This window comes from Rhineura floridana, chromosome 3, assembly GCF_030035675.1.
Source record: "Rhineura floridana isolate rRhiFlo1 chromosome 3, rRhiFlo1.hap2, whole genome shotgun sequence".
Lineage (NCBI taxonomy): Eukaryota > Metazoa > Chordata > Lepidosauria > Squamata > Rhineuridae > Rhineura > Rhineura floridana.
In genome coordinates this window covers 91,166,483-91,194,317 of record NC_084482.1, presented here as the reverse complement: position 1 = coordinate 91,194,317, position 27,835 = coordinate 91,166,483, and the positions used below count along the sequence as shown (strand labels likewise).

Genomic DNA, 27,835 nt, shown 5'->3' with positions numbered 1-27,835 from the left:
TGGGAGCAAGAGGATCGCGGCAGCAACAGCTGGAGACATTCCTCGCAGCGCCCCTCCTCCGAGAAGCCGGCTGTCCCCAACGAAGAACGTCTGGAGGACCCGCCCGCCGCCGCCTCGTCTTCGCCGTACTGCGTTACAACGGCCAGGCAGGATGGGGGCCTCCGCTTCGCTGATTGCACGCCGCTCTCCTCCACAGTAAGGCTGGAGGGGAGAAGTTGCATGAGGTTGAGGCGTGTGTGTGATGAAACATCTGAAGTCGATTGCTGCAGCGAGGGAGGGGGCAGGATGATCAACCCCCCACACACCCACACCCCATCACCTGCCGAAGGCTTCCATCGCCTTTCTCAAGCTAAAAGGGAGAGGAAGCTTGTGTGCAATTCTGCTGCCGGATTGCTCAACCGGAAGGGTTTAAGTGGGAATCCCGAACGCACCACTGTACTTGGGAAGGGAGGGTTTTCTTGGCCCAGAATCCGTGCCTCATTACGGATGGAAAGGAATGCAGGATCGGACTGTGTATGTGTGTGTGCGGGCGCGCGCGTTTCTAAAGGCACATAGACCTGAGATGATGCAACTACTGCGGTGGGGTTACACAAGAAAAGGCTATCCTTCTTTCCCCCACCAAAAAAAACCCGCAGGACTGCAAGGTGAAATGTTTGCAGAAGGGAGGGGGGCGGGGCGGTAGGACTGAGGATGGAGAAGGTTCAACAGAAAAAGAATAACATCAAGCTTTTAATCCCCCCCCAAAAAAAAATCCTTTTGGCAGGAGAATCCAAATCGTCGCCTCTGGCTTCTATTTATTTTTATTTTTTTTTACAAAAGAGCAGTGGAAGTTTGCCCCCCAATTATAAACTGCTTGCCTTCAGTGAGGGTGGTAAAGAAAACGAGCCAAGGTTAACAAAGTACTCGTCTGAAATGCAAATATCAACCGCGGCGTGTGAGGGTTCTTATTTTCGAAATGTTGAATTGTCCTTTTGTTCGGATTCAGGTACTTAGCCGGATATCAAATCAGATCCCTGCCCTTCCCGCTGGCCCCCCTCCCCTTTCAAAGTAACACGTGTAGGTTGCAAAAGCCTTGGGCTTCCCTAGTTGCACGCACATGGTTCCGTCTAGGTTTCATGTTCTTAATCCGATCTTCACCGTCCGACTCACTGGCTTCACTCGGGTCGTGTGTGCTATACATAATGTCGTGCTTACATGGTGTCTGACAGGGAAGAAGGAAATCTCTTTGGTACTTAACAAAAAGAATAGACGGTATCTAAACGATCATCACGGAAACGACCTAGCCAGCTTTCCAAAATACTCTTATCAACCACATTATATTAGTAGCGCGAGTCTTGCGAGCACTACCGTTCCCATCGCTTGCAAGAACTTGCCTTTTCCCGCCACTGCTGCTTGAAGCAACAGATCCTGTTTTTAATTTCGTATTTTTATTGATTTTCGAGCAGACAACCAAATAAGCATTCTCCATTTTGAATATCACAAAGTTCCCAAATAAAGGAAGGTGAGAGCGAGCTGCTCGTTGAACCAGGCTCGCCGGTGCATGCTTTTGCAACCTGCTGCACTTTGCAGCGACTTTTTCGTCCCGAGATATAATAGTTGCTCGCTGGAGTGTGTAGTAGTTTAAAGCAAGGCCACGCCCCCTGAGCGTGGTGTCAGAGTGAAATAGAGGCTCCGGTTGGTTGGGTTGGCGGACAACATCTGCTCGACTCCTTCATTCAAGTGACACCAGAGCTTTGAGGGATATTTGAGGCACCATCCGCTGCCTTTCCTGGCCACTTCTAGCACTTGTACCAGCGCTGATCGCATGCTCTGAGCAAGGGTGGAAAAGATCAGGGATCTCTCGTCTGATCACCCTACGCATCCTTTTTGCAAAGAAGCTAGAAGTGAGAGAGGGCGAGGCCTCCGGTCGGTGTTGTTGGGTAGACATCAGGACCATGAGCGCAGAGTGGTTAGGGAAATTAGTGATCCTGGCTGTGGTCTTTGCAAGCTTTGATCCCGCTGTGGGCACGGAAGCCACCTACCCTCCGGAAGGTGCCCAAGACAGAGCACCACAGCAAAAAGGGCGGCTCTCTTTGCAAAATACAGGTATGTGGTTCTCTTGAACATGATGAGATGTATTGGTATGTAATTCTAAATACAAGGGCAAGGAAACCGGCATTTTAAGTTCGGGAAGTAGCCGCATTGTGCTCTCTGGGTATTATATTTCTGTACAGTGTGGATGGGTAAGAAGTACGTCACTCAGTCATGAGCATCTTTAGTGGTACAAGCGGTGAGCAGAAATCATTTAAGGGAATAGAAATGCTTCTTGTACTTTGGAAGCGCTGGCTAGCCAAGCACGTGCTTGTTCCTCGATTTGAACTACAAACCGCCTAGCTGCGCTTCTTCCGAGTTAAGGTAAAAGAAGCTCACTGCAGACAGAAGAAATGTAGGACCACAGTGAAAGTTAGACCGGGTAATAATTATAATCCGAGAAGAATACTTTCGTTCTTTCTCTCGCTCACTCTTTCGTGCTACGAAAATATTTTAATCACTAGGAGCACTACAGTGCCTTGCGTGTTTTTGCACGTTCCAAACTGATCAGTTCCCTCCCATCCTTTAATTTTAAGCAAGATTCCAGAGACAAAAGTCTTAAATGGGAGGGGAAGGGAAACACCGAAGAAAAAGTGTGGCTGGTTCTGAGGATGCTTCTTGAGCTCAGGTTTACTAAACGACAGAGAAAGAAAAAGCACTTGGAACGTGCAGAGGTAACCGATCGGAACTGCTGTTTGTTAATCGCTTTTTTTTCTGCCAGGAAAGGCGTGCAGTGATGCAATTCACTACAGGGGTTTCCTCTTCTTTCTCGCCTTCCTTTTGGGGTGGGGGGAGGTGTGTAATCTTCTTAATGCATACTGTGTGCCTAAGACACAATGCAGTGCACCTTCCTTAGAGGAAAGGTCATTGAAACTTGCACTTTAGTGGTTCTCATGCCAGGCGTAGATGGAAAGAAACAAGGAAGTAACCCCGCTGTCTCTGCCCCAGTCGTCCCCACATTTTTAATTGTAGTGGAACCGGCTGCTGCAAACCTTTGATTAAAACACATACAAGCAGGAATGCACAAATGCCCAGGTGCTACATGTGAATCACAGTTCTTCTGGTCTCTGCAGTGGGACCAGGGCATGTGATCGGAACCGTTTGCTTCCCACCCAATGCCAACACAAGCACTTCAGCTGCTGGCCTCCTGGAATACCTACTCACACACACACACTTCCAAGTTGCACACTTATACAATGTTGAACAAAGAGCCCCTTTCCCCCATCTGCTATGTGCAGCTTCCCCTGTGTGTGTATAAAATACAATGAGCTTTCCTTGAGAAGGAAATATAGCTGAAAAATCCTACTCTGGCTTTTCTAGACCCTCAGCCAATGAGGATTTTAAAAAGGGGAAATCCCTTCCTATCTGTTACTTATTTTGCATAACGACGATCTCTCTTTCTCCTAGCTTGGCTTGTGCTTGTCCTTTTTAAGAACTCCCATTTTCTTTCAGGAATGTATTTTATTTAAAGTGTTTATAAACTGCCTCCTTCATTTTTGGAAAAATCTCAAAGTGGTGTACATAAAATAAAAGGAAAACCAAAGGATCTGTAGTTTGAGCCACCAGGCCGAAGGAGAATGGCTGGAAATACCTTGTGAGAAAATGATACATAAATGCATACCAGGACAGTGACTATATTGGCACTCAGAATTTCCAGTTTACTTACGTCACAGTGGTATTTGACTTGAATTTTAGGCTTCTCAGCAGCTTTGAATCAGAAAATGGTTTATCAAGCTTGAATTTGTTTTGGGTTTTTTTTAATACTCTTCCAGAATTTGAAATTAACATTTAGCAATCCTACACAGACCCTGAAAGGAAAAGCTGGCTGGTTTTACTGTCATCCCATGCACGAGTGTGAACATGGTCTGTTTTATTGTAGCTGAATTGGGTTTCGAATGGATGCCCCATTTAACACAGTGGTACTTACTTCCAAGTAAACAGGCACACAACTGAATATTGGGGGATGGTAAATAGCAGTGCATCATAAGACTGTAGCAAAAAGGCCCTGACTTTCTGTAGATTTATTAGGAGTTTTGTAATCGGCTTCAGTAATCTGGAGGAGATGTGCTTAATATTGCGCATGCAACCAACTGTAAACCAATCATCAAGCCACTTGTTCAAATTAGAAGACCCATCTATTCAGTACCTAAATTTCCTCAGGTGCAATTTTCTTGGAGACTTATTGTGAGTTTTGCCTTAAGAAGAACTATACGGATCACATTTTCCATACTAGACATTTAAGTGACAATGGCTGTGATGTAAGTGGAGTGGTAACACTCACTCTGTGTTTCTGTAATGAAATGCTTTATATCTCTATGCAAAGCAAGAACAGTAAAATTATATATATATAATAAACAATTTTAAATTTCTTTAAACAATGATGCTGTTAGCAAAATAAAACTTCCACCTTCCACTGTATGTTCCAGTTTTAGAAATTTATTGTGACGGATATTCATTTTCAGCTGAAATCCAGCACTGTTTGGTCAATGCAGGCGATGTGGGATGCAGTGTATTTGAGTGCTTTGAAAACAACTCCTGTGAGATCCGAGGCTTACATGAGATCTGCATGACATTCCTCCACAATGCTGGAAAATTTGATGCACAGGTAAGCATAACCAAACCTAAATGTACAGACAAATCAGCTTAGAAGCTGCTGATGCTGCAGAATTAATGTGGAGTTTTGTTAGATTTTGTTTTTATCTGTTTTTCTCATCAAAATTTCTATTTTCAGTGCAAGAGAGTAAATTCTGAACACTTTCAGAATGGAGGATGTTCATAATACAAAAATGTTAATACATACATTCTCGTGTTAACCTTCCATCTCACCTTCTTCACCCATCTATCTCTCCTTTTTAGTACCCTAATATATGTGCCGCAGGTCCCCTCCAAGTTCCACCAGTTAAAAAAAATACCATATTGAGATCTTGCAGCTCCCTGGATGAAACAATAAGGGGCTGCTTGTATGAAAGAGCAACTTATATCACAGACAGGGCAGTCACTCCGAAGCTCCCTCCACTGAGACTTACTCCCAGGTATATATGTATAGGATTTCAGACTAAGGCTGCAATCCAACGCATGTCTACTCAGAAGCAAGATCTATTGGGTTCAGTGGGACGTACTCCCAGGTAAGTGTGTATTGGATTGCAGCCTAAGCCTGCAGTCGCATGCCCACTTGCCTGGGAGTAAGCCCCATTGAACTCAGTGGAACTTAATTTCTGAGTAGACATGATATAGGGTTGTGCTGTGTAAGGTTTGGGACGCTGAGGTTCTAAAATGTATCATACTTCAACATACCCTCCATAACCAATTGCTAGTTGAGTCCAGGGATCAGAGAAACCATTGTTCAGCTTTAAAATAATCTGTTGAATAGTGCGGACTGCTATGACACAACATCCAGATATCCCTCTGGCTTCATGTATGGTTCTTCCCTATACATATTATTTATTTTGATCACAGCCTGGATCCACACACCTCACAATTCTAAGTAAAGCTAGAGATCAGGCCCAGTCCAAAACAGTTTGGCACTTGAGGCAAGCAAAACCTCCTGCAAGGTAAATAATTTAATACTAAATTAAATAACCCAATTTGTCATTCTTTATCGCTGGGGTGGCCAACATGGTACCCATGAGCACTACAGTACCTGCAGACATCCACCTCGGCATCCTCCCCCTCCATTTTTAATTTTTTAAATAGAGAGGATTGGCCTGTTTTGGGGTTGCCTGTTTTTTAAGGGTATCTGCTTTTTGTCTATTTGTTGGTGTATGGGTGCTTTGCCTGCTTTTTTGGGGTGTGTGTGTCTGTTCTGACCGTCACCAGCTTTTCTTCTATCAAATGGATATTTTGTGGTGTCCACAACAGTTTCTTAGATTTCCAAATATGCCTTCAGACCCAAAAAGGTTGGGTGCCCCACCCAAAATTTGCTGCTTCAGACTGGAACCATGCAATGCAATCTTATACCTGTCTACTCAGTAGTAAGTTCCATTAATTTCAGTGGGACTTAGCTCCAGGTAAGTGGGCACAGGACTGCAGCCATAGGGAGCAAAGCTAAGTCCCTTTCCCAGCCTGGTGAAGCTTTATAGAGCAGCAGGTCCACCTCTGCAGCCCTGCTGCATATGGCCACTGGGGTGAAAAGTGGGAGGGCAAGCAGATCGCTGCATCAGCTTGATGTTATTTATTTATTTATTACATTTATATACCGCCCCATAGCCGAAGCTCTCTGGGCGGTTTACAACATGATCTCATGGGTACAAGGCCAGTTTAGCCTGATGCTTTCATGCAGTCCCAATGAATCTCTGGCTGGCTCAGCCCCATCCCCAGAAAGCCCTGTTTTGTGGTTTTCTACTGTCTGCCATTGCTGGGGATCCTGCAAGCAGCCCTTCCACCTGCATGTGCAGTCTGACTCCGGGAAGTGCCACCATGATGATTTGTCTTAGTCCTTTTTTTTTTTTTTTACAATAATTTTTATTCAAATTTTCATAAAACATAGAAAACAAAATCATAAAACATTCAAAGACAAAAAACAAAACAAAACAAAAATGATTAAACAAAAAAAATAAAATGTTGACTTCCCATTTGTCACATATCAAATCAGTTATAGGTCTACAATATATAACAATCCTGTCTCTTAAATCATATTATAAAATCACTTTCCTCCAGTAGTTATCTTAATTAATCATCAAATCTCATAAACATTACTTTATCTTTCCACAAAAAGTCAAAGAGAGGTTTCAATTCTTTAAGAAATATATCTATCAATTTTTCTCCAAATAAACATGTCAATTAATCCATCTCGTTAATAATTATAATAATCTTATTGTCATAACCATAGTCCAAATAAACATTTCGATTAATCCATCTCATCAGAATCTGTTAGGTCCAATAATTTCAATAGCCATTATTCCATTATCCCTATTAGTTCCATCTTCCATCTTCAATAGTCCTGTTAAGTCCAGTAATTTCAGTGTCCAATCTTCCATTATCAGTATTCCATAATAATCTTGCTGTTGTAGCCATAGTCATATAATAAGAGTCTGATGGGAATTTCCTCTATCCCAAATATTTTCTTGCCATCCAATCTGAATAAGTTGCTGAAATACTGTTGTAAAGTCATATCTGTGTTCTTCTTTTTTACAAAATGCACTGGCTCATCTCTTAAGAGTTTTTCCATTGTCACATGGCTGCAGTTAATTCCATAGATTTTCTCTATATCAAGCTCCATCACATCATTCCAGTCCAGAAGATTATCCAAGCCATTGATAACTTTATCTCTAATATCTTCATTAATTTCTTCAGAGATAACGTTAAATTCCAAACAGTAGATTTTATTTCTAAAATCCATAAACTCCAGATCTTTTTCCAATTCCACATTTGTTCCAATCTCCAGGGCTTGTATCTTCCCTTTATTTTTTCTTTTCTCATCTCTGATCTCATTCTCCTCTCTCACAGGATCCCCTATTTCTTTAAACTCCTGCGTCATTTTGCTCAGTTCAATTTTCAGCTCCTTACTACCCTGTCGCAGGGTTTGTTTCGTTATCTCAATCTCATCCATTATTTTCTGAAACATAGTTACTTCCAGATTCTCAGCCACTTTCTTGATTGCCATTTTTAAAACCACGAAAACAAAGCAAAACAAAAATAAAGAAAAACCACTTCTTATTTCAGCAACAATTGGGTTAATATTCCAGGCTTGATGACATCACAGTATAAACAGAGCAACCTGCCTTATCTCTCTATGTTCAAGAATGCAAAACAAATTTAGTTCCCAGCATCAAAACAGTTAGTGGCGTCGTGAAGAAGCAGATTCGTCAAAATAAAATAGACCAAAAAGAGAATAGTCCCAGACAATATAATATTCCTTGGAATAGAAATCAGGAATAGAAATCCCTCTTCTGTGTATATCTTTAGAATGCACTTCCAGGACAGCTTTTTGCGACAGAAACAGAGATAAGCTGTTAATTTCGTGGATAACAGAGAAGAGTTATAGCTCACCCAGAAGCTGTCCAAAGCCGATCAATCTGACAAATCTCCTTTTGCTGCAACAATTTAAACCAAGTAAAAAAAGTAATAGAAAGAAGGGTGCTTGCCTGTTAGTCCGTTCTCTCTTTAAAGAAAAGATAAATGTATCGCTTAAGCAGATAGAGCTTGTTCGGAAGTCCGTCCGGCATTGTTGGCTGGACCTTATCTCACAAATTAATGAAATCCAGTCCTCCCAACAAAAACAGGCTTTTGAGGTTGATCTCTACGTTTCTCCCTGCCCGGGAGAAATTTCATCAGTCAAAAAAAAAATGTTCTGACTGATTTATATCTGAATAAGCTTCTTTTGAGGCGGGAGCCCGTCCCAAAAGCAGGCACAAGCGAAGTCACCCTTCCCGGAAGTCCTTGATTTGTCTTAGTCCTGAAGGCACAGCTGATATCTTAAGGATCACTTGAGCCCTCTCACTAGAATGGGTATTATTCTAGACTGGAATGGAGTTTATTGTGAATGTTGTAATCCAGGGATATCATGCTAGGGATATATTCCTTAATCACTTATGTTTCACTCAAGCATACTTCGTATAACCAGGGAAATGAATTTCAGCAGATAAATACTGGGCCGCAGTGTCATGATGGGAACTAATCTCTGCTGCTGTCTACTGCTTTCCTGAAACCATTCCTTGGCAACCCACCAATGTCAAAGTACATTCCTTAGCCAGTGCTTGGTATTAAGTTTGCCTCTTTCATTTTCTCTCCAACCATTTGTACATTGTTGAAGCATCCTGTTATTATGTCTTGTACAGCTACTATCCCATTTCAGTGAAGAGGGAAGGAACACATTAAGATGGGTGGTTTTGATTTAACTAGGCAGTTTACAGAATGTGTGTGTACAGTAGGTGTGTTCACTAAAGATTTCAGCCTAGCTAATGGCTCTTAGTATGGCAGGAAGGACAGCTGTCTTGCAGGTAAAGGTGTTCTGTTCAGCTGGGCCATAAGGCTATCCCTCACTTTGGATCTGAAAACAAATCTTTCTAGCAATGTTTAAGCTGCATCTTCAGACATAAGGATGTCTGTTTCCTTTGAAATGAACAGGAATTTGTTACATGTTCCTTAACCATTGAGACGTCTTTGAAAAATCTCTCCCTTGTTCTTTTTTTTAAAGAAAACTGGAAATGCTAATTTTATATTAAGGCACTTGACACATTTTGTGCAATTGGAGTCCCATTCTGGTCCACAGGATATTCTCCCAGGCAGCTCTCTTGATGTCCACCCAAGCTGAATTAGACTGCACTGCATTACTCCCAGTATTGCTGAAGCTTCTTTTAAGGTATAACTTTAGCAATTACAAAAGAAAAATAATTTATGGAATATTGGTGCACTTAACAAAGAGCATCCATACCTCTGCCTTCAGGTGCACTATTGTCTCTTAAGGCAAAAAAAAATTCAGTTGCAAAGAAAAGTCCAAACAAAATAAACCTGCATTCTCACACAACTGCTATGATAACGTTTCTGTAAAATTTGAGTAGAAATAAGAAAGAGCATTTGCTTTGCACGGTGTACTGATCATTAAATGCTCATCAGCTAGGATGACCTGAAACTTTAAGGAATGGGAGGAATGTAGGATTGCCAGCTGCCTGTCATTCACCAAGAAGAAGAATTGCTGACCAATTATCCAGAGAATTGTAACACACCATTGAAGCATGACTGGCTTTCAAACCTAATGGGAGAAAGAAGGCAGAATAGGGATAAGAGGTCGCTTAGTTCTTCCTTGCACATATAGTGTGCAATATATGAACACAGGCATAGCTAGGGGCACATCTATCAGGCGTGTTTGTGTCTTCAAAATCTTACCCTTTTACCTTTTTCAAGATAGATATTTCAAGGAAGATGATCCCTCCAATTTACACCAATATCAGAATGCTATTCTGACAGTATGCTGAGGGTTGCATTTTTTCCCAAACGGACAGAAGGTCCCTTTTGATTCATGTGGGTGGGCGAGCAGAAGGAGAAAGAGAGAAAGAACCTTTTGTAAAGCATGTAATGGATAAATACAGGTTAAGGCTGTAATCCTTTACATACTTAACTGTGAATAAATCCCATTTGTTTCAGAGGAACTTTGTTCTGAGAAGGCATACATAGATGGCACTGTAGGCCTGTGTTTCTTTTGCCTACTTGGGAGTAAGCACTTGGGAGAGAACTCAGGTGGACTTCCTTTCAAGTAAGCACACACAGGATTGTGCTAAAGAAGCTGTGACTCTAAAGACTAAAGCTACACATTGCAGTTTGCTGTGGAGAGAAGCAAAGAGTGATGTAAGATGCTGCATCTCCATGCCCTGGCAATTAGGAAACCTGCTTAACTCCACTTTAACGACTGTCACCTACATTTAGCCCCATCTCACAGCCTTAAGGGCTAGAAGCTGGCTTTTAAAAAAATTAAGATTAGGTTCTCAGTTTATGGAATTCTGTACCCATAACCACTTGCTTTTGCACAGTGTGATCTCAGAATGTGCATAGCCCTGTTTATACAAATATAACACAACTTTTTAGAGCAAAGGTTTTACATCAGTTGCTTTTGGTGTTTGATTAATAAACCTTGCCAAAAGGGCTTTTCTTTGAACATCACATTTATCTCCTCATGTGTTACTTCCAGATTGATTTGCATACTTTCCCTGATAGTATCCCAGAATGTACTTACCAACATTTTGGAAGCCAGTGAATTGTAGGGTTGGATGTCTGCAATCAAAGAATGCATGAGGGAACTGCAATTCAGCTCTTCTCTGCATAGCTCACTGTTGCCCTACCTCTGTTGCCCTTTTACACTGTGCTGGCTACTCTTCAAGGACTTATGTGGGGACATAGCTCCATTTTTCTATACCGTCATCAGCATGTGCACCCCGTGATACAGCAGTGTTCCTGTAATACTGTCAACAGAACACCGCAGGCTTGAACCCAGAGTCATCAGATTTTGGCTGGCCTTACTCTTGTTAAAAAAAGAAAACTGGTTCTTGCCAGAACTGAGGGACAGAATCTTGTCTCTGATCATATCCTGTGCCTCTAAAACTCAGTGTGAGGTCAAGGGGAAAACTTGTTCTCTCTAGTTTTAAGATGAAGATGGGAAGGAGGACAGAAAACAGGTGTCCACCTACCCAAGCCTAGCTGTTCAAGGCTGGAGGAGGGAGAGAGTTGTCTACCCCTGCTCTACCCCTGTATTTGACAGGTACTTGGAGCTTGAAGCACTGGCCAGGTGCACAGGCAAGCCATGTCTCTGTCTCCCACTTCTAGTTCCAAGCAAGCCCTGGGCTTCAGCCAAAATTTCAGGCTGGGGAGGTGATGGGTTCTCTCCTCTTCAGATCCAGGTTTGGAGGAAGGCTTAGGCTCGCCTAACTCACCGTAGTAGCAGGGAGTAAGTGAGATGATTGAAAACACATACATGTAGCCACTGTGAGCAAGGAGAGTGCATGTCCAACAGAAAGGGACTGTTTAGGGCTGGCCAGGGGTTTGAGTAGGGGAGATTTAGCAGAGTGGGTGCAGGGGCTTACTTGGCAGTGGCAGGCAACAATACACTGGTGGGGAGCTTCGGATGCCCTTTTAATTTCCCAGCGGCACCCCAGCATAGCATCACTTTGTGATGTTGTGGGGGATTTAAATGATGGTTCCAGTGATTGGGGCGGGGGGAGGACAGACATCAGCACAGCAAAAGGCCCCAGTAACTGCCCAAGGATCTCAGAGGTTGATGGCTGGCTTCAACCTTATTCAAACATTGCAAGACACAGCAGAAGGCTTCTGAAAATACTTCCACATGACATGTCACTGTCTCCATACAGGAAAACCATTAGGCTACACAGTTCCTCCAACCTTGTAGAGTCTCTAGAGTGGCATCATACATTTATAGGGTCCACTGGCATTAGCATCAAGTCCTTATGCTGCCATGAAATCATTCTACGTGATGGATGCTTTTAAAACATTAGTAATATCCAGCAAGCCACCACTGGTGCTCTTGTCACAACACAAGCATTTCCAGCAACTCACATGAATCTCTCTCTCTCTCTCTCTCTCTCTCTCTCTCCCCCCCCCTTCCTTGAGAAGAGGTGGCAACTCAATTGTAAGTTATGCTTTGTGGAAATGAAGACTGGTGTGCTTTTTTGTCTTTCTTCAGGGAAAATCTTTCATTAAAGATGCTCTGAGATGCAAGGCTCATGCCTTACGGCACAAATTCAGTTGCATCAGCCGCAAATGCCCTGCCATCAAAGAGATGGTGTTCCAGCTACAGCGAGAATGCTACCAGAAGCACGACCTCTGCTCTGCAGCTAAGGAAAATGTCCAGGTCATTGTGGAGATGATTCACTTCAAAGATCTGCTGCAGCACGAGTAAGTAAACACTCTGCAGAGCCTGAATGCTACAGTGGGAAGTGGGTGGGGAACTCAGATGGGGAACCTGCCCTGCCTACTACCAGTTGCTCCAGTAGCGTTCCAGTGGTGATAATCCTGCTGCTGTGTGTCTGCACGTGCAGTTGCAGATCCCCTAATTTTACTGATGGGCAACCAGTGGACAAACCACCGATAGCTTCTGATGATGCAAATGAGCCATAGAGAGTGGTCTGTGTACAGGTAGGATAGTACAGCCATTTTGGACTTTTAGCTGCCAGAGTTAAGAGCCAAAGGACTGTCATTCCCAACTTCTTACAAGAACCCTTTCATGTAAGGCATAAATGGCAGAGCAGATAGGTTGCCAGCCGTCTTTCTCTCCCCTTTGAACTCTGCTGGGCTGCCATTCCCAGATTTACCCCTTGTAACTCCTTTGGATGTACTTGTGGAACCTGAGGGCCCTCTTATACATTGCAGTAGATCTAACTACATTGAACTTAGAATGCTACTCCGCATGTGAAATGGCCACACATTTTTTTCTCACTGTGCATTCACCACAAAAAAGCAGAAGAGGAGACTGTTGTGGAGAGCAACAACAAAGTGGAGGAAATTCCATGGAAAAGGGTGACAGGAGCAGAAGAGTGAGAAGACACCCTTCACCAGTGGAACTACAGAACCTCTTCCAGGCACTTCAGGATGAGACTAGAGGTTGGTCTGCAGGGGAAGAATTACAAGATACCCCACACAACAGCAAGAGAGAGGCTGAAGCTCAGTCAAGCAGAGGCAAAGAAACCACACACCACAACAAGAAGAGAAGAGTAGTAGTAGTAGTGGGATACTCCCTACTGGATAGGATTGAAACCCAAGTATGCCGAGAAGATCCATAGACTCTCCATGTATGCTGCCTCCCTGGAGGACAGATTATAGATGTGACAGAAGGGTTGCCATCACTCATCAAGCCCACCGACAGGCATCCTTTTCTCCTCATCCATGTGGGAACAAATGATACTGCCAAACGGAGCTATAAAGAAATCACATCAGACTTTGAAGCTCTGGGAAGGAAACTCAAGGACTTTGGGGCCCAGATAGTTTTTTCATCCATCCTTCCAGTACTTAGAAGAGGAGTAGAAAGAGAAAGAAAAATACTCTGTGTGAATGAATGGCTATGACGGTGGTGCCCACGTGAGAGATTTGGATTCTGGGACCACGGGCTATGCTTCCTGGAAGATGGACTGCTTGCAAGTGATGGGTTGCATCTCACAAGGACTGGAAAGAATGTTTGACCACAGCATGGAAAAGTTCATCAGGTGAGCTTTAAACTGAATCCTAAGGGGGAGGGAGACATAAACTTGGTGGTAACGACTGATGAAGGCTTGCGCACAGTAACGGGACCAGAGAGATTGGCTCCAATAGGGCCCAGTAACAGTCCTCAGAAAGATGTTGTAAAGGAAGCCAAGCCATAAATCACATGGTCTTTGATGTCTGCATACTAATGCGCAGAATATGGGAAACAAGCAGGACGAACTTGAACTCTTAATACAGGAGGGTAATTACGACTTGATAGGTATAATTGAAACTTGGTAGGATGACTCCCATGAATGGAATACAGCAACTGAAGGATATAACTTGTTCAAAAAGAACAGAAGACCCTATCTTCAAAAGGCAAAAAGCAGGAACCGGGGAACTACAGACCAGTCAGCCTAACATCAATCCCTGGAAAAACTCTGGAGCAGATTATAAAGCAGTCAATCTGTAAGCACCTTGAAAACAATGCTGTGATTACTAGGAGGCAACATGGATTTATGAAGAACAAATCCTGCCAAACTAATCTTATCTCATTTTTTCATTGGGTAACCTCCCTTGTAGACTGTGGGAATGCTGTGGTCATAATATACCTTGACTACAACAAAGCTTTTGACGAAGTGCCCCATGATATTCTGATTAGCAAGCTAGCTAAATGTGGGCTTGATGGAACAACTATCAGGTGGATCCACAGTTGACTCCAGAATCGTACTCAAAGAGTGCATATCAATGGTTCCTTCTCAAACTGGGCAGAAGTAACAAGTGGGATACCACAGGGCTCAGTCTTGGGCCCAGTGCTCTTCAACATTTTTATTATCGACTTGGATGAGGAGGTACAGAGCATGCTTATCAAATTTGCAGATGATACAAATTGGGAGGCATAGCTAATACCATGGAAGACAGAAACAAAAGAAACCTTGATAGGCTGGAGCATTGGGCTGAAAACAACAGAATGCAATTCAACAGGGATAAATGCAATTTTCTACACTTAGGAAAAAGAACCAAATGCACAGTTATAACATGGGGGATACTTCGCTCAGCAATACGACATGCGAGAAGGATCTTGGAATTGTCGTTGATCACAAGCTGAATATGAGCCAACAGTGTGATGTGGCTGCAAAAAAGGCAAAAGGCAAATGCTATTTTAGGCTGCATTAACAGAAGTATAGTTTCCAAATCACGTGAAGTATTAGTTCCCCTCTATTCAGCACTGGTTAGGCCTCATCTTGAATACTGCATCCAGTTCTGGTCTCCGCAGACAAGGATGCAGACAAACTGGTTCAGAGGAGGGCAACAAGGATGATCAGGGGACTGGAAACAAAGCCCTATGAGTAGAGACTGAAAGAACTGGGCATGTTTAGTTTGGAGAAGAGAAGACTGATATATGATAGCACTCTTCAAGTACATGAAAGGTTGTCACAAAGAGGAAGGCCGGGATCTCTTCTCAATCATCCCAGAGTGCAGGACACGGAATAATGGGCTCAAGTTGCAGGAAGCCAGATTTCGACTGGACATCAGGAAAAATTTCCTAACCGTTAGAGCCATACGACAATGGAATCAATTACCTAGAGAGGGACTGGGCTCTCCAACACCGGAGGCATTCAAGAGGCAGCTGGACAGCCATCTGTCGGGAATGCTTTGATTTGGATTCCTGCATTGAGCAGAGGGTTGGATTGATGGCCTTATAGGCCCCTTCCAACTCTACTATTCTATGATTCTATGAAAAGGGAGGTGGAGTTGCGCTATATGTTAAAAATATATATCCCTGCACAGAAATACAGGAAGATGAGCTTGGTAGCTCCACCGAGAGTGTCTGGATTAAAATTAATGGGGCAAGGAATAAAAGGAACATAGTGGCTGCAGTCTACTACCAATCACCCAATCAAGGAGTAGACAAGGACAAAACCTTTGCAAAGCAAATTGCCAATGTTTCGAGGAGGCATGATGTAGTAATGGGGAACTTCAATTACCCTGATATCTGTTGGGAAACAAATTCTGCCAAACACTACTCCTCCAAAAAAATTCCCAACCTGTGTTGGAAATAACTTTCTCCTACTGAAAATGGTGGAAGAAACTAGAGGATCAGCTGTCCTTGACTTGATTCTAACCAATAGAAATGACTTAGTGGATGAGGTGGCCATTAAGGGAACTCTAGCGGAAAGTGACCGTGTTATACTTTATTTTAAATTTTCTTTAAAATAAAGAAGCAAAAACTGAATATAGCCATACATGTACCCTGGACTTCAGGAAAGCTGATTTTAATAAGCTCAGAACAATGATAAGTAAGGCCCCATGGCAAGAAACCCTAATGAGAAAAAGAGTCCAAGATGGATGGGAGTTTCTAAAAAATGGGAATTCTAAAGGCACAATTGCAAACAATTCCAACAAGGAATAAAGTGGGAAGACAACAGAACAAGCCATTGTGGCTCCACAAACAGCTTAGAGATGACCTGAAAACAAAAAAGGACACATATAGGAAGTGGAAGGAAGGCCAGGCCACAAAGGAAGAGTACAGACAGGTAGCACGGAATTGCAGGGATGGCATCAGGAAGGCTAAAGCTGAGAATGAAGCGAGCTGAGGTTAGTGAGGGATGCTAAAAGCAATAAAAACAACTTTCTTCAGATATATACAAAAGTAAAAGACGGAGAAAATAAATGGTGGTTCAGCTACTCGATGAGAATGGCAAAATGATAACAGATGACAAAGAAAAGGCAGAAATGCTCAATTCCTACTTAGTCTTCTCCCAAAAGAGGGTCTATGACCATCCTGAGAAATGTGAATTTGAAGGGGCAGGATTGCAGCTTGAGACTGACAGACAGATCAGATAGACAGGTCAAGGAATACCTAATCACTTTGAACGAGTTCAAATCTCCAGGGCCTGATGAACTGCATCCTAGAGTATTAAAGGAACTGGCTGAAGAATTCTCTGAACCAATGTCTATTATCTGTGCAAAATCGTGGAGGATGGGTGAAGTGCCGGATGACTGGAAGAGGGCTAATGTTGTCCCTATCTTCAAAAAGGAGGAACCTGGGAACTACAGACCAGTCAGCCTGACACTGATCCCTGGAAAAATTCTGGAGCAGATTACAAAGCAATCAATCTCTAAGCACCTTGAAAACACTGCAGTGATTACTAGAAGCCAACATGGATTTGTCAAGAACAAATCCTGCCAGACTAATCTTACCTCATTTTTTCATTGGGTAACCTCCCTGGTAGACAGTGGGAATGCAGTGGGCATAATATATCTGGACTTCAGCAAAGCTTTTGACAAAGTGCCCCATGATATTTTGATTAGCAAGTTAATTAACATGTGAGAAGGATTTTGGGATTGTTATTTATCACAAGCTGAATATGAGCCAACAGTGTGATGTGGCTGCAAAAAAAGGCAAATGCTATTTTTGGCTGCATTAACAGAAGTATAGTTTACAAATCACATGAAGTATTGTTTCCTCTATTTGGCACTGGTTAGGGCTCATCTTGAGTACTGCGTCCTGGACACCACACCTTATGAAGTATGCAGACTAACTGGAATGGGTTCAGAGGAGGGCAATGAGGATGATCAGGGGACTGGAAACAAAGCTCTATGAGGAGAGACTGAAAGAACTGGGCATGTTTAGCCTTGAGAGGAGAAGAATGAGGGGAGATACAATAGCAAGTTCAAGAACTTGAAAGGTTGTCTCACAGAGGAGGGCCAGGATCTCTTCTTGATCATCCCAGAGTGCAGGACACAGAATAATGGGCTCAAGTTACAGGAAGGCAGATTTCAACTGAATATCAGGAAAAACTTCCTGTTAGAGCAGTACGACCATGGAACCAATTACCTAGGGAAGTGGTGGGCTCTCCAACACTGGAGGCCTTGAAGAGGCAGCTGGACAGTCCCCTGTCGGGTATGCTTCAATTTGGATTCCTGCACTGAGCAGGGGTTGGACTCAATGGCCTTATAGGCCCCTTCTAACTCTTTTCAGAGTTTGGGAAGAGGCTTCAGTAAGCACATGGGGCCTTTGAAGACCCCACAAGAAGGTAGCCTGAAGTGCCCAGATAAGGGTACCCTTATCTGTCTTGTAAAAACAGATAGCATAATCTGATGTTAACCTCTTCCCTGCAGCGCTGAAACTTAGCCCCTTGTTTTAAAGAACAAAGAAAGCCAGGATCTTCTGCATTCTAGCAACATTGTTCTAGACAGGAGAAGGAGCACACCTTCCTCTTTCTTTTTTGTTTGGACTTCTGGATAAAGCCACAGCACATGCAGGCAGTTGTGCAATGTGGTGCATGTACGTGTGGGATTTCTGGCTGACCCAAGCCACTGATGAGTTTATTGCCTGACAAATGAAATCACATCACTGCCAGATCATGCGCTAACCATAAGCATGTATTATATCCACAAGAATCCATATGTGGTAATGCTCTCCTCAATGCTGTAGGAAGCTGGCATTCTTCATGTGAGAAAAGAAAGGGGCTAGAGAGGAGAGAAGGAGACTTTGAGACTGGCGTTACAAAACATCCACAGCAAATGCCTGTAGGATGGCAAGATACAAAAGAAGGACAGGGCTCCTGCATCTTGCATAGTTGTGTAGAAGACAAAATTTCAGCAAGGTGGCTTGCATGACACCACTATTAAATATGCAGGAGCCTGACCTCTAGCTACCCTAAGGACCAGTGGCCAGTGACACTGCATTGGTAATGACAGTGCTATCCAAATCTTTCAGCAGTCATTTTCTCAAGCCTCAACTGTGTGTTCAAAATGGGCCAAATTAAATAAGGGTTCTATACTTTTCTTTTACATTGCCCTCCCCAACACCATTACCTATAATACTGCCCAAGATACTTCAAGACACTAAGCCATGGCCCATAAAGCATAATGTATACAGATTTAGAACTGATGTTTTTCAAGTGCCAACAATTTTACAATAATTACTAAAAGAAATTGGTTGGCTGATAACTGACCACTGATCTTAATGTCTTGGATAACCAAATAATGTATTCCTACATTAAATACTTACCCAGTTACATAGTCACATGCTGCTGTACTGTATTATTTGGGGTGGGAAAGAGGGAAGAAATGCATGCATAATTGGCAAGACATGTGAGCATAGATTCCAACATCCACTATAACTGTATAAATCGGCCTAAAGTCAGAAGGAAGTCATTTTCTGACATTTCAGTGGAAAGCTCAAGATATGCTGGCAAAAAATCTTTTTAATGATTCTTGTATTCTCCCTGATATAAAATCTAAGGACAAGTATCTCCAGTATGTATGCTATCCACAGGCCATGCAGTTACAGTCTATAGTTTAATTTTGAATGTGCAATCTGTAAGAAATTCAAGGTATATGTAGTAATTTTTGCAGATATCAGAAATGGATTGATTAAAAGGTCTTATGTGTGATAAAGTTCTATCAACACACTTTCAAGAAACTATAACAATTCTTAAAATGTTCATGGCTCAAATATGATATCAGATTCTGTGCTAGCACAAATTGACAGTATGCAGCTAAGTTATTTTAAAGCAAAACGTAATCAGCAAGAAGCCATGTTGAAGAAAGTTGGATTGACTTCTGAATAAACATGCATAGGATCAGGCACATTTACTTAAAAGGGAAAAACAGATTTAAGGTTAAACTCTTGTAACTCTGCTCTGTGTTTCAGTTGTGGAGTGCAAATTTATTATACAGCGACAAGAGTGGCTGTATATTATAGTCAGCATGGATTTTTCACATTCTGCAGTGTTAAATTGAAAATACCCCCCCATGCCATTCTGATGCTTCCCATAAGCTCTTTTCAAAACAAAACCTTACAAAACTTATAGTCCTGAACTCAGAAATGCTTGCTTAACAACCCTGTCAATTTTCACGGTTATACACAAAACAGAGAGAATCAAGAGTTCAAAGTGTAAAAAGAGAGAGAGAAAAGACCCCTTTTGGACTTTTTTCTGTCAGTTCTCATAATCTGTTGAAATTCATTAAAAATCAGTCATGTTCACAGAGTACCTGTAATCCTATTACTGATCTTGCCACATACTCTGACCTTCATCTTCTGTAGTTTAAAAGTTAAAAAAATGCCTAGCTGATTTTTAATTAATTTAAGAAATTTTGCATTGAACTCAGTGATAATGTCAGGCATGCTCAGTAAGAACCAATTGACAGTGTTCTAAAAGCCAGAACTCAGCTGCTCAGCTTGGCTAATCAGAGGGCCACACCCACACCAGACCTTTATTTCACTTGAGACAGTCATGGCTTCCCCCAAAGAATCCTGGGCAGGGTAGTTTGTGAAGGGTGCTGACAGGAGACTCCTATTCCCAACAGAGTTCCAGCGGCCAGAGTGGTTTAACAGTCAGCTACTCTTATTGAAGCTCTATAAGGGGAACAGGGTGTCTCCTAGCAACTCCCAGCACCCTTCACTAACTACACACCCCAGGATTCTTTGGGAGAAGCCATGACTGTCTAAAGTAGAATAAAGGTCTGGTGTGGGTATGGCCAGTGACAGCTTTGGTTTAAATTTGGGTGGGAGATCACAAGTGCCTGCTGTAGAATAAACAGATGGGAGAAACCCTGAAAAAGAATGATACTGTTCACAATGTTTTTCTTTTGGAAAGGAAAGGGGCTTCCTCTTGGCCCAGTGCCTACCCACCCAATTTCCTCCCCTCCCTCCCTCCCCCTCCCCTCCCTCCCCTCATCCTACCCCCTACCCACCCCAAGTTAATTTCACTTATCCTAAGCATGATTGCACAGGAGTAAATCCCACTGTAGTCAAAAAGCATGCAAATGATCAAACCTGCCCTCCCCTCCTCCTATCCCCTTCACATCCCCTTCCAACCCTTTCCTTGCCCCTCCTCCCCTCCTCCTCCCCCATGGTCAGTTTTACCTATCCTAGGACTATGACCTGGGAGACCACGGTTCAAATCTCCACACAGCCATGAAGCTCACTAGGTGACCTTGGGCCAGTCACTGCCTCTCAGCCTCAGAGGAAGGGAATGGTAAACCACCTCTGCATACCGCTTACCATAAAAATGCTATTCATAGGGTTGCCATAAGTCGGAATCCACTTGAAGGCAGTCCAATTCATTTTCAAGCATGATTGCATGGGAGTAAATCCCATTGAACTCAATAAGCATGCAAATGATCAAACCTGCCCTCTCCTCCTTCTCCCTCCCCTCACCTCCCTTTTGCCTATCCCACTTTCTTCACCCCTCCCCTTCCAATCCCCTCCTTCTCCTTCTTCCCCCTTCCTTTCTAATCCGCTCCTTCCCCCTCCCACTCCTTCTGCTCCCCTCTCCCCCCTTCTTCCTTCCTTCTACTCTCCCCTCCTCCTCCCCAATGGTAAGTTTTACCTATCCTAGCCATGATTGCACAAGAGTAAACCCTATTGAACTCAATAAGCATGCAAATGATCACACCTGCCTTTCGCCTCTCCCTTCTTCCTCTCCTCCCCTCTTCCTCCTCCCCTGCCCACTCCCGGCATCCTTCCCCATGGTCAGGAGTAAATCCCGCTGAACTCAATAAACGTGTAAATGATCAAACCTGCACTCCCCCTCCTGCCTGCTCCCCTCCTCCCCTCCCCATCCCCTGTGGTCAGTTTCACCTATCCTAAGCATGATTGCAGGGGACTAAATCCCACTGAACTCAATAAGCATGCAAATGATCAAACTTGCACAGGATCCCATTTCATCTCAGCAAACTTGCACAGGATCCCATTTCTTATCTCCTGGATTAAAAAGCAGAGAAATTAACTAATAAGCAAAACCCTTGCGGTTTAAGAACGTACCTATAGCCAACCGATATTTCTATCAAACTTTAAAAAGCAGCGAAATTGGGCAGCTATAGTGAATGCACCAGGGGAACAGGAGACCTGACCTCCTCTCTGAGATATTGTACTGCCCTACAAATTTGTCAAAATGCAAACACCATTTGGGTTGGTCTTTCATAGTCCAATCCACTTCCTGTGTGACTTGGAAGAATTTTATGGTGAGTGGTGGCAATACCTGCAATCAGCCCAAATAATAGAAAGAAGATATGTGCTGTGCTGATGTTGTTTTAGCAGGGAGGAAGCAACAATACTGATATAGTTCAGATAGTCACTTTAAATATGTTTGATTTACTTTGCAATTTTAGTGAAGTTTCCTATAGTAAATCATTTTCTTTTCCTTCTGTTTCTGTGAACATGTGAACTACAGCAACACTAAAAAAAAGCTCCACAACCAATTGTGGAATAATGGCAGTGACTGTTCTGCAGACTAGTTTCCAATGGACTTGAGGAGTGTCTCCGTTTGCACAAGAGAAAACAGTTGGAGGTGGAATATATTCTAGCAAAATTCTAGGTGTGCTCTATGTTTTTAATTGACCATGCCCACCTTTCCTTAAGTGGAGTGGTTTAAGCATAGCAGGCTGAAAACATGCATCTTGGGCAGGCCAAGTTTCTTTTTTCCAACAGCTAGAGTCATTGCTTAAGTAGCAACATATTGTAATCAGTTTGATTTTACATCAAACTGCAGTTTCAGATTCAACTGTTAATGCACCCAGAATAGAAATAAGGCATAAATTCCAGTCTGAAACACAAAAGGCTGTCTTCACCATCATATGACATTGACCAATAAAAAGGCTTTGAAATTAATAAAAATAAATTTGACACGGATTTCTAGGATGAATAATGAGAAATATGTAATTATTTAGGTTAGATTCTCTGTAGAAACAGTAGTAACACAGAAAAGATGACAGTAGTAACACAGAAACGATGCAAAGTAAGAAGAACACCAACAAACGTACAAAAATGTAATTCTCCATCTTTGGAGATGGCAGCTGTTGCCACCACTCCCAATATGCTCAGAGGCATGGTACCAAATTCTTCCAAGTCACACAGCAAGTGGATTGGACTGTGAAAGACCAACCCAAATTGTGTTTGCATTTTTACAAATTTGTAGGGCAGTATAATATCTCAGAGAGGAGGTCAGGCATCCTGCTCCCCTGGTGCATTCACTATAGCTGCCCAATTTCCCTGCTTTTTTAAGTTTGATAGAAATATCTATGGGCTATCGGTACGTTCTTAAACTGCAAGGTTTTTTGCCTATTAGTGAATATATACCTACTTGGAAGTAAGCTCTATTGGGTTCAGTGTTCATTCATTCAATTTCTACCCAACTCTTCATCCCATATAAGTGAGTATAGGATTACAGCCTAAGTCATTGTTAATGATGACTGGAAGCTTTTTTCATGACAGAATTCTCAGAGATAGCTGAGACTCTGACTCTGAATTTTAGAGTCTAAAACAATGATATAGCAGTCTGAGTAGAAAGAACTGAAAAGTAAAAAACAGAACAAAACAAAACATGAATGGTCTCTGCAACTTAAAACATGAGTTAAAAAAGATCAAATTCGATGCGATCCTCAGTTGAACGTAGCAGCTTGTCCACATAATACGTGAATAGCAGCTCAGCACAATAATCAGTATGCTTTTTCAAATAGCAGTTAAAAATTATTGTAGCCAAAAATGCCAGCAATATTTAGATGATCAAGTAATATATTATTTTTTGGTGGTGGTTATAATACTATTGGAAACAGGAAAGAGTCTCTGTAAACACAAGCCTATACAGTAATACCTCGCATTAATGTACTCAATGGGACCAGAGCGAGTACCTAAACCGAAAATGTCCTTAAAGTGAAGCACTACCTTTTACAGTAAAAAATTTTTACCTCTCCTTCATGCGGAGCCTCAAAGCCCCGTACTAAAGCCTCTGCTGCTGCGCTGCTGCCTCTCAGCTGATCGCGATTGTGCCTCCCAGCTGATTTGCAGTGGCACGATCGCGTCTATTTCCACCCCCACGAGCTAAAGCCTCTGCTACTACGCTGCATTTCTGGAGAAATACAGGCATATGGAGCATGTACGTTATAGTGAGGTGATGTTAAGCGGGGTATGCCTGTATACACATTCTCATAATACAGATGGTAAAGGAATAGCACTGTTTACCAACAAACTGGGCTTAATACCAGCAGGCGTACTTGAAAATAACTGCCATCAGGCAACCAGCATGAAAAACAGCACTCATCGTATTTCCTTGCCACCTATGGTATTTTGCTTTTCCGATCTGATCTAATATCCATAGAAAATCCATGTTGTGGTTTCTAACAGCTCTGCAATTTAATGTGGCAGTTAGCTTTAATCATCAAATTACTATGTTCCATATAAGGGTGGAACTATACACTGAATCCTTCAACTCCATAAAGTGTAGTACAAATTATCCCAGTCTTAACCACTCCCAATTGTCACAGGCAACTAGGAATTTTTTCAAGGCAAGTGAGCAGGCTGGCAAAGGAGGGATTAACTATTCTGCCCATCCTCCACTTGCCTCTCTTAATGAATAAAAAGTAGGCATATTTTTAAAAATCCATCTTCTTAGAGGTGAAATCATGCGTTAACAGACACTGCAATTGTCTGGCAACAATAAGGTGTATGTAGTTCTCATAACACAGGAGCCCTTTCCACATGATCTCAAGCCACGTGGTCTTGCCCCACCATTACACTGACTAGACAAAGCCTGCCAATTCATGTAAGTTATCTCCATGAACTGGAAACCTGTGAACTCAGGGATCCACTTCATAGAGACAGCCTAGGTATATTAGGCAGGCTTCCCACTACCACCACCACACACACTTCAGACCTTCCCCCAACACATCTGTGGTATTGAGGAGCGGCTGGCGCAGTGTGAGCATGTGGGGGGGCCTCTCTCCATCTGAAGGTGGTTAATATGTCTCCAATCACTGATAAGAGCCCATAGTTCTCATAACACTGGGAGAACTGGTTCTCATAACATCTCTACCCCTTTGCCATAATGCAAGAGCCCACCCAAATTAAGAAACAGGTTATGAACCTTCATTTTGAATGTAATAGGTGACTTGCTAGTGCTGGGCCAAGAGAAATAACTCAGTGACCCCTCTTCTCCTGGGGAAGGCATTAGATGTTAGACTAATGTCAGAAGCAATGTGGGGGTGGTGACGGGATAGGACTTTTCAGCTGTCTGTTGTACTCTGGTAGTAGAAGGATCGCACTAAGGAGACTTGCCTGACATCCTCTCCCTCTTTTCCCACACATGCCCCAACCTGTGCTAATGAACACCTTTTGATCTACCCAGTCTTTTTGGGTGGGGGGGTGTCTTTTATGCCAAGTTTTGTTGTTGTTCTGTTGGTTTCATTTAAAAAAAAATTAATCAAACCTCTATTGTTAGTGTTCTTTTTATAAACTATTCATAAGGTCTTGGGAATGAAGAGCGGGGTATAAGAAACTGCAATTAAAAAAGCAAATGCATGGCTGCGGAGCTGCATTTCTTGTGTTGGGTCACCAGCTATGCAGGCCTGAAGTATACTCAGTTATTTGTAGTTTAAGAACCTACCATAACCTTCCACTCTTTGATATATATATATTTTTTCCCTTTAGACCGTATGTCGATTTAGTGAACATCCTGCTCACTTGTGGAGAGGATGTCAGAGATGCCATCACGCAGAGTGTCCAAGCGCAGTGTGAACAGAACTGGGGGAGTCTGTGTTCCATTTTGAGTTTCTGCACCTCAGTCGCACATGGAGATTTCACCCTTGAACCAGAAAAGAAGCCAAATGAAGAGCCCAGATCCTCTATTAGTAAAGGGGACATTATAGTCCACTCTGAATCTGACACCAGAGAGAGCTCCCGAAGCACCAGAGGGGAAAGAGGTAGTAGGCTTCCTGTGAATGCCCACGTTCGCACTAAAGCTGGTGGCCACAATCCCAAAGCAGCTCACGGGATTGTTGAACAAGCAGATGAACTGTCTGACTTCTCCGACATTCGGAGGTGAAAGGAGGATGCAGCCCTTCCTTCCCCCTTCACCGGAACCTTCCTCCATTGAGTTCATCTTATCTAGGGGCATTCCAAAATATTTACAATATAGAGGGGTGTTGTCAGGCATAGGGCATTGTGGGATATGAAGCAGTGACAGTGGATGTATTATAAGTAACAGAGGAAAAGCAGCAACTATTGATTATTGATTATATCCAGCAAATACAATGTGTGGGTGCAACAAAATGTATTCATTTTAACCCTTTTATCTCTTAAAAAGAGAAGTTGGATATTAGATGCAGGTTTGGGGTGGTGGCCAGGGATAGACTTGTCCATATTTTAATTAGTCAGCTTATGACTCAACATGTAGACTAGGTTCAGCATTCAGTCACTAGGCAGAAAGTAATCTGGTCTCCACTCTAGTAGAGGTCTCCACTCTAACAGAGGCAATAAGGACTCCAAATCAGCTGCAGAGAAACGAAGATATAGAGAACTGCATAGGGGACCTTGCAATTACAAACTAAATAGTTTCTCTGAGCCATTGTTCATTTTCTAAGTGATACCACCTATCTTATGTGTCCCTTGTATTGATTTGGGTGACTTACTGCTGACCTCTTCTGCCTGTTGTTCCAGTTTCCTTAGGATATTGGTTGATTAGGGGAGCAGTTTCTGGACATGGTGATGGGACATTTTCAACCAACCCAGCATCATAGCAATTTTTTTTTCAAAACACCATCAAAAATCTACCTGGCTTTTGACTGAAGTGAGTTTCCTAAATATAGGTTATAGGCTGTGCACTACAACTTGCTTTGACATGAAGTTATTTTTTGGAGGCTTAATGAAAAATCTCTACCTGAAAGTAGGACCACAATGTTTGCAGGATTGCAGAAATCCTGTGCTCTAAGGGTGTGTGTGTGTGTGTGTGTGTGTGTGAAGTGCCAAAGAAATGGTGATGAAGAATAAGGGTAACCCAAGCACTGTGCACTGATTTAATTGTCCACTTAATTAATGATCTGAAACAAGCCTAATTCTTCTCAACACTTTAACCCTAACCACATTTTCTTGGAAATAAGGTCCCATTTATTTCAATGGAACTTGCTTCTTCTAAGTGCGTTTTGGGCTGCTGTTTATGTGGTTCAGAGTTAATATGCTATATTCCATATTTACTTTTAAATATATGTTCATCATTAAGATCACTCAGGATGCTACATTGGAAGGAAGGGATTGCAACAGTTCTTAAATCCTATGAAGCAGATATTGGGCAGAGAAGGTAAATGCCTTTTTTTGGAAGGTAATAATATGACATCAGCAACGTTTGTGGCTTCAGAAGACTTTGACCACTCTCTCTCAGTGGGAAGTCAGTGTCAGAACAAAATCCCAGTCCAGATGCTTCTTCTACATATAGATCTATTGGCTGGAAGCGTTTCCCCAGTCAGTGCAACAGCAAAACAGCTCTATGCCCATTGTATATATACAACCAGCCATGACTAGGAAACCCAGCCTAACTAGGACCTGGATCAACAAAATATAAGCCCCCCTTCCCTCCTTGAAGAACAACAGAATTGTTCATGTAGCCAGGAAATTTTATTTACACCATTTCTAACAAGGGCAACTTTTGCAATTGTGTTGAATGGTGAATACAGTCACAGTCCTACAGGTCCCACTGAAGCAACAACATGGATGAGGAAGAATGTATGGTCCCCTTGTTAATATAAAATAGCTTAAAATGATCACCACACCATCGATATAACCAAAAAAGATCTACCACCAGACCCCTATATTTTCATGTCACTCTAATTGGAACTTCTTTTAGAAGTCTGATGTACCTATGGGAACCAAAACACATAGACACCATTGAATGTCTGTCAACCGATCACCTCAGAATGCATGTATGTATCTTCATTCATTCTACAGAACTAAATATATGTTCCCCTTACAGCTTACACAAAGGAAATTCAGGGTTTTGGGAGGTGGGGTATAAGGCCTATTTTTTTCCTCTATGTGTGAAAATTGGATGTATGTGTTCACCTACTGATTCCACATATTCTTTTACTGTAAATATTTAACATTTCTATTTATTATAGTTTCTCCATTTTAAAAAATAATAAATCTGAGCACTGCTGGCTAAGGTAATTTAAATATATGTCAGGGCCTGTGTTGTATATATTCATGCCACTAGTACATTTTGTTATTGTTTAAAGCAAGGGAAATATAATTTTATACACTCCATAATGTTATTGACAGCATAAATCACTTATTTATTGTTAAAATTCATTTCTAACAGATAAGAAGTGCATTTAACCTGATAGTTTTGTCAAGACATCTGTA

At 42.3% G+C, this 27,835-nt stretch overlaps 1 protein-coding gene across 1 annotated transcript; it reads left to right on the top strand.

The window, feature by feature from the left end:
• Positions 1-27,835, top strand: STC2 (stanniocalcin 2). Its single transcript, XM_061616917.1, has 4 exons — positions 1-2,085; positions 4,533-4,675; positions 12,200-12,411; positions 25,133-27,835. The coding sequence occupies exons 1-4, from the start codon at positions 1,935-1,937 to the stop codon at positions 25,524-25,526; spliced, it is 900 nt and encodes a 299-aa protein (XP_061472901.1). The 5' UTR covers positions 1-1,934; the 3' UTR covers positions 25,527-27,835.

Excerpts from the sequence above, each read along its gene's own strand:
- STC2 (XM_061616917.1), top strand. The coding sequence starts at position 1,935 with ATGAGCGCAGAGTGGTTAGGGAAATTAGTGATCCTGGCTGTGGTCTTT. Across the intron at positions 2,086-4,532 it reads GCTCTCTTTGCAAAATACAG|CTGAAATCCAGCACTGTTTG; the intron begins GTATGTGGTTCT and ends ATTCATTTTCAG. Across the intron at positions 12,412-25,132 it reads AAAGATCTGCTGCAGCACGA|ACCGTATGTCGATTTAGTGA; the intron begins GTAAGTAAACAC and ends TTTTCCCTTTAG.